Source organism: Sylvia atricapilla, chromosome 16 (genome assembly GCF_009819655.1).
Source record: "Sylvia atricapilla isolate bSylAtr1 chromosome 16, bSylAtr1.pri, whole genome shotgun sequence".
NCBI classification, from domain to species: domain Eukaryota; kingdom Metazoa; phylum Chordata; class Aves; order Passeriformes; family Sylviidae; genus Sylvia; species Sylvia atricapilla.
Genome location: NC_089155.1, coordinates 13,930,110 through 13,944,274, shown reverse-complemented (window position 1 = coordinate 13,944,274; position 14,165 = coordinate 13,930,110). Strand labels below are relative to the sequence as shown.

Here is a 14,165-nt window from a genome sequence, read left to right as displayed (position 1 = left end):
AAATTCTGTGATGCAGAGGCTGACGTTTCCCCTGCAGACTCAGTATTTTTTGAGTTTTGAGCTCTTTCCAAGGGAAACTTTTCAACAGTTTTCTTTTTAACACAACCTTGTGCAAACAATATCCTTTTCCCATAACAACCATGTTGTTTGGTGTTTCTGTTACTCCATCAATGGAAGAAGTGTCAGTTCTATGGACAAATAACGTGTTTCCTTAGCGCAGGGTGTTATAAAAGAGCTGAATGAACTGTGAATAAACCCTTCTGATTTCTCCTGCCTGGAGTGAAGCACCTTTCCTCCGTGTGCTCTGATTTCTCCTGACTGGAGTGAAGCACCTTTACTCCACGTGCTCTGATTTCTCCTGCCCGGAGTGAAACACCTTTACTCCATGTGCTGATTTCTCCTGCCCGGAGTGAAGCACTTTGCTCTGTGTCCCCTGATTTCTCCTGCCTGGAGTGAAGAACCTTTACTCCAAGTTGTGATTTCTCCTGCCTGGAGTGAAGCACCTTTACTCCACGTCCCAATTTCTCCTGCCTGGAGTGAAGCACTTTTACCCCGTGTCCCCTGATTTCTCCTGCCTGGAGTGAAGCACCTTTACTCCAAGTTCTGATTTCTCCTGCCTGGAGTGAAGCACCTTTACCCCGTGTCCCGTTGTGACATCCCCCCGGTGACACCCCCCAGCACTGACCTCGTCGGGGCTGGAGGCCTGGTACACGCGGCAGGAGTCCTCGTAGTGGCGCTCAGCCTCCGCCTGGTCGGTGACACCGTTGGACTCGTAGACAGGGGTGACGTTGTGGCACAGGGCGATGGCCTTGACGGCCTCGTGCACGCGGCTGCTCATGGTGCGCCGCACCTTGGTGGCCAGGGACAGCCCCTTCACAGCTGGGGCCTCCTGCGGCTGCTGGGGACAAGGGACAACACAACACGCTCTTACACGAAGTTTAGCTGGTTTGCTCGTGTTTAATGTCTGTAAAATCCCATTAAGGAGCTCTTCACGGTAAGGAGAAACTGGGGAGTTGTGGGGACGCCAAGAATCCCCGCAGGGGAACGTCCAGGCTTTGCCCTGGAGAGGTTCACCACGGAGTTCCTCTGCCTAGAATGGAAGAGAAGACTTCCCTCGTGGGGTCTTGCAGAATTACAGCCGATTAGCCTTAGATTGGTGACTTCATTGCCAACTTCCCCGTTGGCTGGTTGGCTGCCCACCCCAATTGTCCATCCTCATCCCCCTCTATGGGTTTGCTGCCCCTTGCCCTGCATTTGTACCACCCCTGTGCCCTCTGACCACTGGTTCCTAACTCCTGACTCAACCACCGGGCACCACACGGGGTGACTTCTGTCCCTGATCCCTCTGCCACGCTGAAATAAACCCTGCTGGGATGATATTATATTATATTATATTATATTATATTATATTATATTATATTACATTATATTATATTATTTTGTATAATATATACTATGATAATGTGTTATATAATATATATTGTATAATATAAAATATAGTATAATATAGTATAACATGATATAGTATGATATAATGTAATATGATATAATATGATATGATATGATATACTATAATACGATATGAAATAATATAATGTAATGTGATATAATATAATGAGTCTTTACTCCGCAAAAGCCCAGTGGTTTGGGAAGTTTGGAGTCACTTGGGTTTCACGTGCAGGAGAATATAATTGGTGAAAACACAAAACAGATGACTTGCATGGAACTAGAAAATCTTAATTACATTCATTTATTTTTAATACTATTTTTAGTATCAGAATGGGAGGCTTCAGATAATTGCACAATTACTAAATTATCCCAGTTGAAGAAGGGACACACAGTGATCCAGTTTCCTGCTCTGTTAACCTTTAGTGTCAAGAGGACAAAAGTTTCACTTCCAGGTCAAAGGGCCACAACATGGTAAAAATAAAAGCAAAGAATAAGAACTACAGTTCAAAATGAATCATTGCCAGCAAATGCTTCTCATTATAAGGAATCTCACTTGGTAATTATGAGAGTTTTATGAGACATATCCATTACCAGGGTAATTCCACATGTTATTTTCCACACCAGTGATTAGGACCCGTAAGATTTTCAAATTTAGTATCACTGCTTATCAGCACTGCTGCCAAAATCCAACAGCAAACCCTCAGCTGAAGTGCACCCAGTCACTGCTCACACACTGGACTAGTCAGCCACCCAAACGTTCCTGACAAATACTGGACACTTTGGTAAATAATTAACCAGTAGCCAAGTTTTCTCTAGAGATTCAGGATAAAATGAAGGTAAATAAAGCTGGAATCTGGGGGGTTGTGATTTGGGGGGTGGTTTTGTTTTTAATACAGTTCTGTCATTTAAGGGTCTCAACACCAAGAGAAGAACCAAATGCTGGGATGGGGAAAGAAAAGAGATAGCTGGATATCCAAATAAAAGTTATTTTAGACTCAGAGCTCAGCACAGGACATAGGCAACACTTGCACTTGAATGTGATGTGAAACAACTCCTGGGACATAACGAGCAATCACGACATTATTTATGCATTAAGCATCCAACGACCTTCACACCTGCCCAAAAGCAGCTCTCAAGCAGATCCCCACCACACTGATGCACCATCAGCACAGTGATGGGGAAGACTTTTGGGAACAGGGAGTTGGGGAACTCAGTGAGCTGTACCTGGGTGTAGATGCTGAATATGTGGCTCTGCACCTCGTCCATGGAGTCCAGCCCGTAGGCCACCGTGCCCAGGTGGAGCCTCTTGAAAACCATCTCGTTCTGGGTGAGAGTCCCTGGGAAAAGCAGCAGCACGGGGTGGGAACAACACCCCAAATTCCCCAGCACACCTCCTGTCCTCTGCCTTGAGCACAGAGAAACCCGAGTCTGGGCCAGCAGCTGAACTGCAGCACGCCCAGCACAAACCCCAACACCAGCAAACCTGAGCACTCATCCCACTGGGAACTGAGGGAGTATAAATAACAATGAGATTCACCCCACAGTCAATGCCAGCAGGGGCTGCAAGTATAGCTCTGGTCCCACTGGAACCAAAAAAAATTTGGAACAACTCCAGCGGGACCAGGATTTTATGTCAGACCAAGTTTTTCATTACAGCTCAGCTTTTAACTCAAGCTCAGCTTCGAAAGTGTAAGGACAGCAGCAGACAGCTTCTGCCTGTATAAGTTATCTTACCCTGGCTTTGAAAACTAGCTCTGAAGAGTTGATTTTAATTTTATTTTTACCCTCAGCTTTTGTTTCAATAGCGTGCTTGAAGAATTCCTTGAAGTAGTATAAAATTCCTGTCCTACCTTACTTACAACACATTCAGAACAAAAAAAAGCAGAACTTTTTTTTTTTTCCAAAAACTGATTAAAAATCATAATATCAAAGTGACAGGAAATGCATATCTCTTCCAGCCCAAAGAAATCTCACATTATCCTCTTCTCCTGGCCAAAACCACAACAAAATCCAAACAGCACACCATGACTCACAGCTGTATTTTCTGCACCAGTACCTGTTTTGTCTGTCAGCAGGTAGGAAATCCTGCCCAGCTGCTCAGGGATGGTGCTGGACCGAACCACAGTGCCAGGGATTTTGGAATCTCTGCGGATCACCCAGCTGTACACGATCTTCCCCATGTCCAGGTTCACACGCAGACTGCACAGGAGCAAAGGGAAAAAAAGGAAAATAAGAAGCATCACCAGGTAAACTGTGGGAAAAACATCCTTGGGAACTGCCACAGTGCAATGAAAGGATGAATTCCACAGTGAAGCTGAGGTGCTAAAGGAGAGTTTCAGGGGAAATTCATTCCAAGTCAGTGCTCTGGTGGCAAATGTAATTACACTGTGATTCAAGGACAGATGATAAAATTACAGCGAGAAGATACAGTCTGAGGGGAAGGTGGACACAGAGAAAGGACAGTGATGGATACCAGAGAGCAGATTAAAAATGGAGCTGAAATGAATCCCAGCCCTGCACCCAGAATAATTATTAATGTTACTAATGTACTTACTAATAAAGTACAATTTCACATTAAAGTTCCATTGCCCTCTAATACATTCTGTATAAAACACCCTCATTTTCCGTTTTTTGCTCTGTTCTTACCACAGTAACCAGGCAGCCCAAACACTGAGAGAAGAGAATTTAAATGCCTAATCCTCAACCTGAGACACTGAATGGGTTAATAAATTGGACAAATTCAGCAGAAACAACAAAGCAATTCTTATGTTTGAGCAGTAACTCCACTTCTACTTGCTCAGCTGTGAAATGAGGAGCAGGTAAGAGCTCAGGTGCCTGTCTGGGCTGGAAGCAAGGAAGAACACACCAAGCAGGCAAAATTCTCCTGGGAAGCAGCTGTCCCCTTACCTGATGGGAATGATGTTTGAGAAGAGCAGCAGGAATCTGATGATCTGCAGGTACCAACGGCCTGCAAAGTGCTGAAGGGCCACCATGACCAGGGACACCACCACCAGAGCCCCAAACAGGATCTTGGTCAGGCAGTTCACCTCCAGATCAAAGAGGCCAATCTGGAACAGCAGCAGAGAGATTTCAGGCAGGCAGATGAGGACGTCAGCTCCATGGAATATTCACAAAGGAAGTGAACTGTCATTCCATCCAAGGAGTCATTCCCCACTAGTCAGCTTCTCTTTTAAAACACTACAAACACGTTTAAATTTATAATCAATACTCTTGTCAGCTTATTAAATGAGGTTTCCATCCCTTAGAGGCTCAGCAGAGGATGCAGAGGTGTGAGAGGATTCACGCTGCCAAAAGCTGCAGGCTGTGTGAGCATCCCTGCCCCGTGTCTTAGCTTTGCTACAACAGAAACTTTTCTATTCTAACTGGGACTGCCTCATTATAAACATACAAAATAATGCTTTTGACAACCTTAAAGAAGTGAGAAAACACATGTATAATAGGATCAAAAAAAATCAGGAGAAAGAGGTTCTGTTACGGTAACTATCTTAAATCACAGGCTGGAAAATGGGAATTATTCCTATGAGGTTGACCCTGTAGTGTGCACATAAATGTGAATATTTGGAAGGCTCTCCTCTTAAAAAATGATCCATTTCTGACCCTTGTCATTAATTACAAACCTCATTAATTACATTTCCTCACCATACCTTGCTTCTTGGGTTGGAAGTATTCATCACACTGCGCAGCTCCCTCCCGGTGTAGAGGACAACTCCCACCACAGTACCTGCACACACAAAGGTTTTCTACATAAAAACACCTGTCAGGTGGAAAGGAGTTTCAGCAGGGTAAGTTCAGAAGCAACCAGAAATTCAGAAGCTGGTATCTGCCAGACACCACCTATTAAAGCACAGACTGGAAGAGGAAACTGCCTCCAGGCAGGAATTCAGTCTCAGGGTTGGACTTGAGGCAGCATCACAGACTCCATGAGCTCGTGGGAAGAGCAGCCAACTTTGCTCTACCTTCCCTGACCCCCTTTTGATCCATTTGTCTCTCCACTCTATAAATAAAAGTTGGTAGGGATGGAGGATTGCTTGGATTTCCTCCCACAACTTGGAACCCCACTTTGGTGCCGCCTTCCACCAACTGTGTCAAAATTAAACCAGCTCTGTGCTGTGGTTATTTATTGATAAAGGTTGATGTAATTAGAGCAAATCCAATGAGTTCCAGAGCTCAAATACAGAATTGCCTTATTTTAAAATCTACAATTTCCTTCAAGCGTTTATCTAAATACTGCTTCTACCACCCAGTGAATCATAGCAACTCCTACCTTCCTGGAACAGATGGAGCTGCTGGGAGCCCACCACGGAATCTGAATGCTCTGTCCCACAGTTGTAAAGAGCTGAGAGCAACAAAGTTCTCAGTTTTCTTCTGGCAGAAACATAATTCAGTTTAGCACCATAAATTATGGGGTTTCTGTGGGTTTTCTCTTAAAGAGTTTGCAAAGAGCCATGAAGAAAAAGCTATCTACCATCAACAGTTTAAAGGCTGCTACTGCCCAGTGTTAGGAGTCTGTAAAAATGGAGAAAACCAACTCTAAAAAAAGCCAATACATTGCTACTTTATACTCCACTATTCCCCTGCTCTCACTAATGAGCAAAGATTTAACAAACCACGAGCGGCTTATTTTTAAATAAGGCTGATTCAAGAGAGGTGGCTTCTAAAAATATGCTGAGCAACATTCCTTTAAAAAAAAAAAAATACCACCCCCAAAACCAACAACAAATCCCTGGAGCCAGATGGCAGGTGGTGGCAAGATCATCACAATCCAGATCAGCAGATGGCACAGCTACTCCAAATCCACTGCAAACAGCCAGAGTCAGACCCAGCCTCCTGCAGCAGATGGACAAAGACACGTTGCTCTGCTTCATCTCCTAGGGGCTGCCCCAGTGAGGTGGCACCACAACCCCACAGCTTCCACTCACAGCAGGAGAAAAGTAATATCCACGTTTTCTCCTAAAAGAAATAACCTATGAGGTGCTGTTTGTTATCACCACAGGAGAAACAAAACTGAGTATTGCATTGATAAGCCAGTCTCAATGAGAGGAGGCACCTGCCAGAGCTAGAAAAAGCTTGAAGACACGTTGATCTGTAAAAAAGGAGTTTTTCCAGTTGGTTCATGGCCATTTCCAACAGACTCAACTGCATAAACCCTTTGAGATTATATTTGCAAATGCACTGTCAAGTCTGTCCATTTGACAAGTTTAATTCCAGAACTGGACTCTAGAATTCCACTCTCCTCCAGCTCCTGCCCAGCTAACTCTGCAAACACTCTGGGCAGGAGAGCAGCAAGGCTTTTACTTTGACAACCCTCTGCAAGGGGCCATTGATTCATCTCAGGCCTCAGGAGTTCATCCTACATATGAGTCAAAACCTGTCAAATACTTGATTTTTTTTTTCTCTTTTTTAAAGAGTATATAGGACAAACTCAATGGAAGCACTTACCTGGAAATCTTTCATCTCAGCTTCTGTTCCCAGAATCCATTTGACACCATTTCTGTTACAGATTAGGATGTCAATGTGCAGAGCAATTAAGTGCTATTCTGGTCCTAGATGCTAAAGAAGGGCCCCAAAGGCCACTCCACTTCTTTCTCATCTAGGAATGTCCAAGAGGCAATTAGATGTCAGCTCAGCTCCCCAGAGGTGTTAGGACAAGGGGGAAACCTCATTCCAACCGCTAATTTCTCCAACTGACAGAATTATTATTCCATCACAGAAATACCTTTATAAATTGTTAACATATTCCCTTCAAAACAATTTTACACTGGTTTCCACCTTACCTGATGCAATCACTGTGCTGGCCCACAGGGTGTTTTCTATGCTTAAACTTTCATTTACCGGAGGGTCGCTGTCCTCCTACAACGGGAAAAAGGGAAAAAAACCCAAACCTGTCACTAAAGCCAAAGAGCAGAAGATGAAAAGAGCCCCACAGAGGTGTTTGTAGAGGGATGGAGAATTTTCACCAACTCTGGTGAATCTCTGGTTGAGTCCAAGCCCAGCAGACTCACCCTGGTGAAGGTGCCCACGAAGTTGTGGATGTCAATGTTGGGCTCCTCTGCGTAGACGTAGGAGCGGATTTGCAGCAGGTCCTACCAAAGAGACACATCCATCAGTCCTACCAGACAGACACACCTGAATAATGTACAAAAGCTTCATCAGAATACTTCACCCAGAGCTACTCAGCACGATTTAGAATGGCCTTATCGTGGTGCCTACTGCAGCCCAAGGGTCCCACTGCAAACACACCAGGGGCAGCAGCGCACTGAGGGCATCTCCTGAGACACTCCTGGGAATTTCACCAGGTCTCTGTGCCCCAGCAAGGCAACTGCAGCCTGCAAACAGGACTGCAGCAGGCACAGGCTGTCAGGGAAGGCCCAGACAGAGTTCCCCAGCACAGGATGTGCAGCAGGAGCTTACAGAGGCCGTGGGCAGGCGCTGGGTGCAGGTGACGGGCAGGCGCAGCTTCCAGTCCGTCTCCCCGTCCAGCTGGTCCGTGCGGAGGAAGCAGGAGCCTGGGGATGGGAACAGAGTCAGGGACCCTCCACCTCTGCCCCAGGCACAGCCACAGGTAGCTCATGGCACGGCTTCCCCTCTCAGATATCCTATCCCTCTTTCTCCGGGAACAGTGTCTGACTCACATCAGTTAATACTGGAAGGACGCACCACATTCCTCTCCTTCCACCAGGCCAGAATTCTCTGTGCTGTACTTTTTAAGACACTTGAAATGTTCCCATTAATCTGTTTCCTAATCCTTCTGATCAAACATTTCCTTATCCCGCACTCAACAAAACAAGTCTGAACAGTAAGTAAATATATCTAAAATGCAACCAGACTCATTCACCCTGGACTCAACCCCTACGTTCTTTGATCAGCAAACAAAACTGGAATATAACATCTTGAGAAGCGGTGGTCCATAAAACCACTCCAGTTCCCCCTCTCTCTCAATTTTTACTATTATCTATTTCTCTCCCATTTCCAAAAGATAATTTTCTCCAAACAACCAGTGAAAGGTTAATGGCTATTTTGACAATTGGTTCCAGATGTTCACCATTCTTCTCCGACGTCCTCAGGAAGATCATGTCAGCAGGGACCCTCTGGTTCTGGGGGGAGAAGAAAGGCCATTATTGTGCAGCCTGCCCTGCTGGCGTGTGCAGCACCTTCCCCAGAGCAGCAGAGGCACAAAGAGGATTCCTTTGTCAGCCTGGAGCTGGGGACTCAGTTTGCTTTCAATCCTGAACTCGCTTCCCTGCAGAATTCCGAGCACAGGATAATAACTGGTGCCAGCTCCCACTGACCAGACCTGAGGGTTAGGTTTACAAAAGGGCTGGAGAGTAATTCTAGAAGGATGAAGAAATCTTAAACTAGTGCTGGTTTCCTTTCAAGGAGCCTCATGTTAGCAGAAAGGTTCTATCTGGAATCTGCAGCTACCAAGTTTCTCTTTTTGTGCTCGGTATTTTCATACTAATGGTTTTAGAGGTCACAGCTGCTTGCAGAGAGTGGGTGGGAAAAACATAAAATCAGTGGATTAAAAAAAAAACAAAAAAAAAAAAACAAAAAAAAAAAAAAAAAACAAAAAAAAAAAAAAACAAAAAAAAATTAATTAAAAGTTTTACACAAGAGGAAATATACCTGAATATACCAGTACCCACAAATGGATCACTGGGTCTCCCAAAACTGCAATGCTTATACCAAAAGAAACACCTGGATGCTGCATTTGGTCCAGGTATTTAACCTGGGTCCAACAGTCACAGAAAGGAGAGGGAAGCTCTTTATCTTGCTACAGTGTAAGTAAAAAATGAGGTTATAGATGCACACCTACAGATCTGCCCTCATTTGTGGAGATAATTATGTTATTGGTGAGTGGGAGAAGCCTGTAAAGTGATTAAATATTTTAACTTGTGTTCAACACCTGATATTCTAAGCCTGTGGTAAAGTAAGCGGGAATTCAAAAGATGTCATTTTTTATAGTGCTGCAAAAATAAAAGTTCCTTACAGAGGAAAGACGAATGCAAAGACAAACCTTTTCCACAATGATGAGGTCACCCACTTGTATGTTAGAGCTCTTCACCTTGACAGTCCCTGCAGGGAAAGGTGCTGGTGTTAGAGCAGGGCAGGTTTGGGGTGCTGAGTGCTGCTCCCTTCCTTCCTCTGCACCAGGGGGCAAAAATGGGCAATGTTCCCACCACAGGGATGGGCAGTGCTGCTCTGTAGGGAATTCCTGAGCCCACTGTTCCCACTGAGGGCTAGGTTTCCCAAAAAGCCCCAGCCACTCCCTAATCATAACTCTGAAACAACTCCTTCAACTCCTGTTTGCACTGCGGACCTCAGGAATTCAAAAACGCTTTCAGCATCAGGCAGATGACAGAGCAAGACCAGAAAGTTCCAGCAGGGAACCATCAAATCCAGCTCCTTTTCCTCAGGTGCCTGAAAACGTCAAGCTCAAGCCAAGGCCTGGAAGCTGAAAGTACAATGGATCCATCCCAAATCCAGGCTCATTTCCTCCCCTGGGCAGCCCCAGGATGTGGCTCAGCTCTGCCACCTCTCCTCTGCCTCTTGCAGGACCGGCCAAACCAGCAGAGAACAGGTCCTGCAAAAACCGCCTAAATATTTATTCCTCTGCAGCTGGCAAACATCTCCCAGTTGCTTTAAAACAGGGGATTAATTTAACAATTGGCTAGTAATTTCAAATCATTAGCCAGCTCGAGAGTTGGCTTCTCAGACTAACCAGTGATTTATAATCAGTTAATTTGAACCCTGCCTCTCCGTGCCTGTTACATTTCAACAAAAGCCTCTTTAATCTGCTGTGATTTGAGTGGAAGTGGGGGAGGCACGTGGAGCTCACCCCAGCGAGGACAACACTCCTACTGTACCTCAAAATTCACGGGCTCACTGGGCAGATAGCAGCTCAGGGGGCAAGGGACGGGGGGAACAGAAATTAGCACAAAGCACAAAGGTCACCGGGATTTTACTACTGGCAGTCCCTTCATTAGCATCCTTCTCAGGATATGCTTCAGTGTTTCTGCTCCAAATTAACAATGAAAGCCATTCTGGGCTGGGGGCAGCCTGCTGCTTTGGTGACACACTGTGTGCTTAACAACATGCTTCATCACTGCCGCTAATAAACGCAGACTTCCTTGCACGCTGTAATTATTCCTACAAATTATAAGCAGTCATGGCCCATTTCACAAATATCTCATAGGTCTTTCATGGATTCTGGAGTTGGCCTTGTGAGGGTTTTTTGGGTTTTTTTTTTTAGGTTTTTTTTGTTGTTGTTGTTTTAAAAAAAAAAAAAGGTAAACAGAATGAATGCTGGGCTAAAGACATCTCTGCCGGGGCAGGAAGCGAACTGGGGATTAAGAGTCCATTACGCTGGGGCTTGAAAAGAAAAGCTGCACTCCAAGAGGATCAAAAAAAGCATCCCTGGCAGTCTTGTGTATGGGCTATACAAAGTTAGGTACTATGACACTAAAAGGGTCTGACAGATAACATCTCTTCCTCCCCTTTTAATACGGTTATTCACGAAACAACAAAAAGTGCTTTTGAATATTCTCCTGTGCAAAGGAAAGGGGGGGGTAAAAAAAAGCCCCATGTGCTCTCCCCACACAGGCACAGCCATTCCTGACCCAAAGTGCAGGAAAGCTGTGGATTTGTTTAACCATATTTTCTGTATTCTCTTAAAGATCACAAGGATTTATCTGGTGACTGTCAGTAGAAGCAGCTCTACTTCCAGGCTTCAGGCAAACTCACTGCTGTAAGGTTTTCCTTAACGAGGTAAAAAAAATCACTCTGCACAAAAAGAATTAATGCCTGGACCAAGCTGCAAGGTGATGATTTCCTATCATTACACACATAAAAAGCTTTGGGGATTATTATTCTGCAAACAGCATCATCCGCTTCGAAAATTTTCCGATATGAGGAAACCCAAAGCAGCTGGAGCAGATCTGTGTGGTCCACCAACCCTCCCAACCTCAGCTGCTGGAGGGTGAAACAAAGGGGGCACCTTTGTAAACAGCACATTTTTATAACTGCTGGATAAACGAGGTGCCCTTTTTTAGGCAGCTAATTGTGCTTCTGCAGCCTGGCTGGCCCCCGTGGGTGACATCCCTGAGTGTGCACCGCACGTCCTGCCGCGGCAGCCCAGGACCAGATGTTTCCTTTGACTCGGGGCTCCCATCAAGCAACTTACTTGAATTGGTTTCATTTGGATCTTGGGAATTCTGTAATTCCCTTTTTCTTTCCGTGGGGAAACTGCCACCTAAGCATCAGATGTTTTCTCATGCCTCTTTGAAAGCAGCTAATAGCGCAACTGTTCCACTTCTCACTATTGCTCGGCTATTGAAGTATTTTTGTAATGATAAACCCCTGTTTGTCTGAGTGCGACTAAAAACGTCCCCTCTAAAGACACACAGGTTTATTTAGCATTTGTATCAGTTTTAGTTTGTACTTCCTTAAGCTCATCAGAACAGAAGTTGGTGTTTGTCACTTTTCAAAAGGAACTAGTCTTGATCTCTCGTTCCAAAAAATCTGTTGTTAAAAATTTGTCTGGTGTTTGTTTCATTCTCTGCTGTATCCCGAGTTATCTTTTTTTAAGACAAGAAAATAAACATAACCCAATCCAAACAGTTGGGTCCAATTTAAGCTCTGGTCTTTGAAATTATCACCAAATCTGCAGCATGATGGACGGACCAGCAAGCAGATCATTTCAAGTCATAAATATATTAGTCAGAAAAGATGCCCCTTTTTGCCCTGAGAGTCAAAAATTCACAACAGATCTGCAAAGCTGCACTGAAGCACAGATCCAAACACTCAGTTTGGAGTTAAAGATTAAGCCAGAGGTTTACTAAAACAAATTAAATGCATCTCAAAAAAATAAAAAAAAAAAAAAAGAAGGGGAGGGGTGGGTTTGTTTGACGTTCTGCACCAAACTTGTGGCTTCTGTAGCCTTATGCTGTGGAGCAGAACTCGCAGAGTTTGGGAAAATATTGGTTTTTTTATGGCTGGTAAATGCCAATGATCTGTATCTTAAGTAGCACCCCTCAGTAGGAGGTCCCTTCCCACTTTTCTGTGGAGTTTCTCTCTATTATGCAGCGTTACCCAGGGAGGGGGGCTGCAGCAGAAGAAAAACAAGCCAGGAATTTGCAAGCACAGTTCGAGCTTTCCATCAAACAGATCAGAACACAGACCCCTGAACACAGGGAGGCTTGTGGCTTTATGAATAGGGGATTGAAATTTGATTTTTTTTTTTTTATATATATAACAATCCAAACAACTCTCCTTTAAATGCAGAGCTTTCCACTGAAATAAAATGCTTTCCAGAAATCCGCTGGTTTCATCGTTTTGGAATATAAATGGATCATCTGGGTAAAAAGATTAAAAAAAAAGGTTTAGGGTGGAGGTTTTTTGTCATTAGGTCTCAGCACAGGGCTGTGCCAAACCCCTGCAGCAGGACCTGGGCTGTCCAACAGCAGCAGCAAAAAAAGAAACAGCCTGTAAAAAGTCAACTACACTGAAAATTCACTCCTCAGGTCAGCTGTCCCAATTTTATTTGGATATTTGCTGTTCCTGAGCTGCTGACACTCTCCCTGAAAAACCCAGCTCCTTCCTCTGACTGTCAAAGGGGTGAGATAAATCAACCCCCAAATTTCCACCCCCAGCCTCACCAGGCCCTTCCCTGCTCCCAGGTGATTCCCAGAGGTGCTGAGGTTTTCACCAGTGGAAAAGGAGATGATCAGCTCCCCCAAAAAATTCAGTACTGAGATTCAGTGAGGGACAGAAAATTACTTTTCTCCCCAAACCATGTAACAATCATAAACAATATTCTACGGGGCTTTTTTCCTCCTCTAAACTATATTACAGATTCTCATTCCTGTTTCTGCACAAAATTCATGGTAAATACAGTGGCCTGGGATCTGCAGCTAGTGCCCAGCTGCCAATCCTCCTTGGCTTCTTTCACAAAATTAGAAAAGTTAAAGGACTGGGGGGAGGGAAATCATTCATGGGAAACGTAATAGCAATATGAAAAGAACTAAAAGAGAGGTCAGGCCCCTTATAGATCACTGAATAGAATCCAGAAGGCAACTCTTTTATATCTTTAAATAGATGTAGTACACCCCTCTTAGATGAGGCTTTTGTTGGTTGCCAAGCATTTTAAGTGTTGTAGTAAGAACACGTTATTAAAAGGGGATTTAATATTCAGAAACTCAAACTCCCCAGTTTGGAGATGCCTCATAACTCCTGGCTTGTGAAATCCATCCAGCCTTGAGCAATTACATTTGAAAAGCAGCTTTACTCCTACAAATGCAGCGTATTTTTACTACACCTACACCACTGCATCTTAATTCAGGGGGATCAACTTTTATAACTAAGACACTGGAAAGGGAAAAGAACCAAAATTTGCTCAGATTCAGTTTGTTCCCTTTTTAAAACAAAACCCTGGCCTCACCATCTTTGTGATGGTATTAGGAGTAGCTCCATAGTGAGGCAGCACTGGGTTGCTCAAACGAGAATTTAAATGTCTTTGTTAGGTCCAGCCCAGCTGGAAACAATGGCCAGAGCAGGGTCAGGCTCAGCTGAGCCCCAGGCTGGGCTCACACAGACCAGAGAGGAGGCTGAGAGGAGGCAGAAAATGCAGGAGCTCATCCTGAGGAGCTGGATCGATCATTTCCTGCTGACAAATATACACCTCACAGCCTTTTTAGGCT

General features: G+C 44.5%; 1 protein-coding gene across 1 annotated transcript in view; it reads right to left on the bottom strand.

Annotated features, from left to right (window-relative positions):
• Positions 1 to 14,165, bottom strand: part of ATP9A (ATPase phospholipid transporting 9A (putative)) — a 46,867-nt gene that overhangs the window by 22,359 nt on the left and 10,343 nt on the right. The window contains exons 5-14 of the mRNA XM_066330958.1: positions 9,485 to 9,543; positions 8,513 to 8,564; positions 7,882 to 7,976; positions 7,473 to 7,553; positions 7,245 to 7,320; positions 5,115 to 5,191; positions 4,357 to 4,517; positions 3,506 to 3,648; positions 2,674 to 2,786; positions 686 to 898 (exon numbers count right to left, since the gene is read on the bottom strand). Coding sequence (XP_066187055.1) covers positions 686 to 898; positions 2,674 to 2,786; positions 3,506 to 3,648; positions 4,357 to 4,517; positions 5,115 to 5,191; positions 7,245 to 7,320; positions 7,473 to 7,553; positions 7,882 to 7,976; positions 8,513 to 8,564; positions 9,485 to 9,543 — 1,070 coding nt within the window. The remainder of the gene's footprint in view (positions 1 to 685; positions 899 to 2,673; positions 2,787 to 3,505; positions 3,649 to 4,356; positions 4,518 to 5,114; positions 5,192 to 7,244; positions 7,321 to 7,472; positions 7,554 to 7,881; positions 7,977 to 8,512; positions 8,565 to 9,484; positions 9,544 to 14,165) is intronic.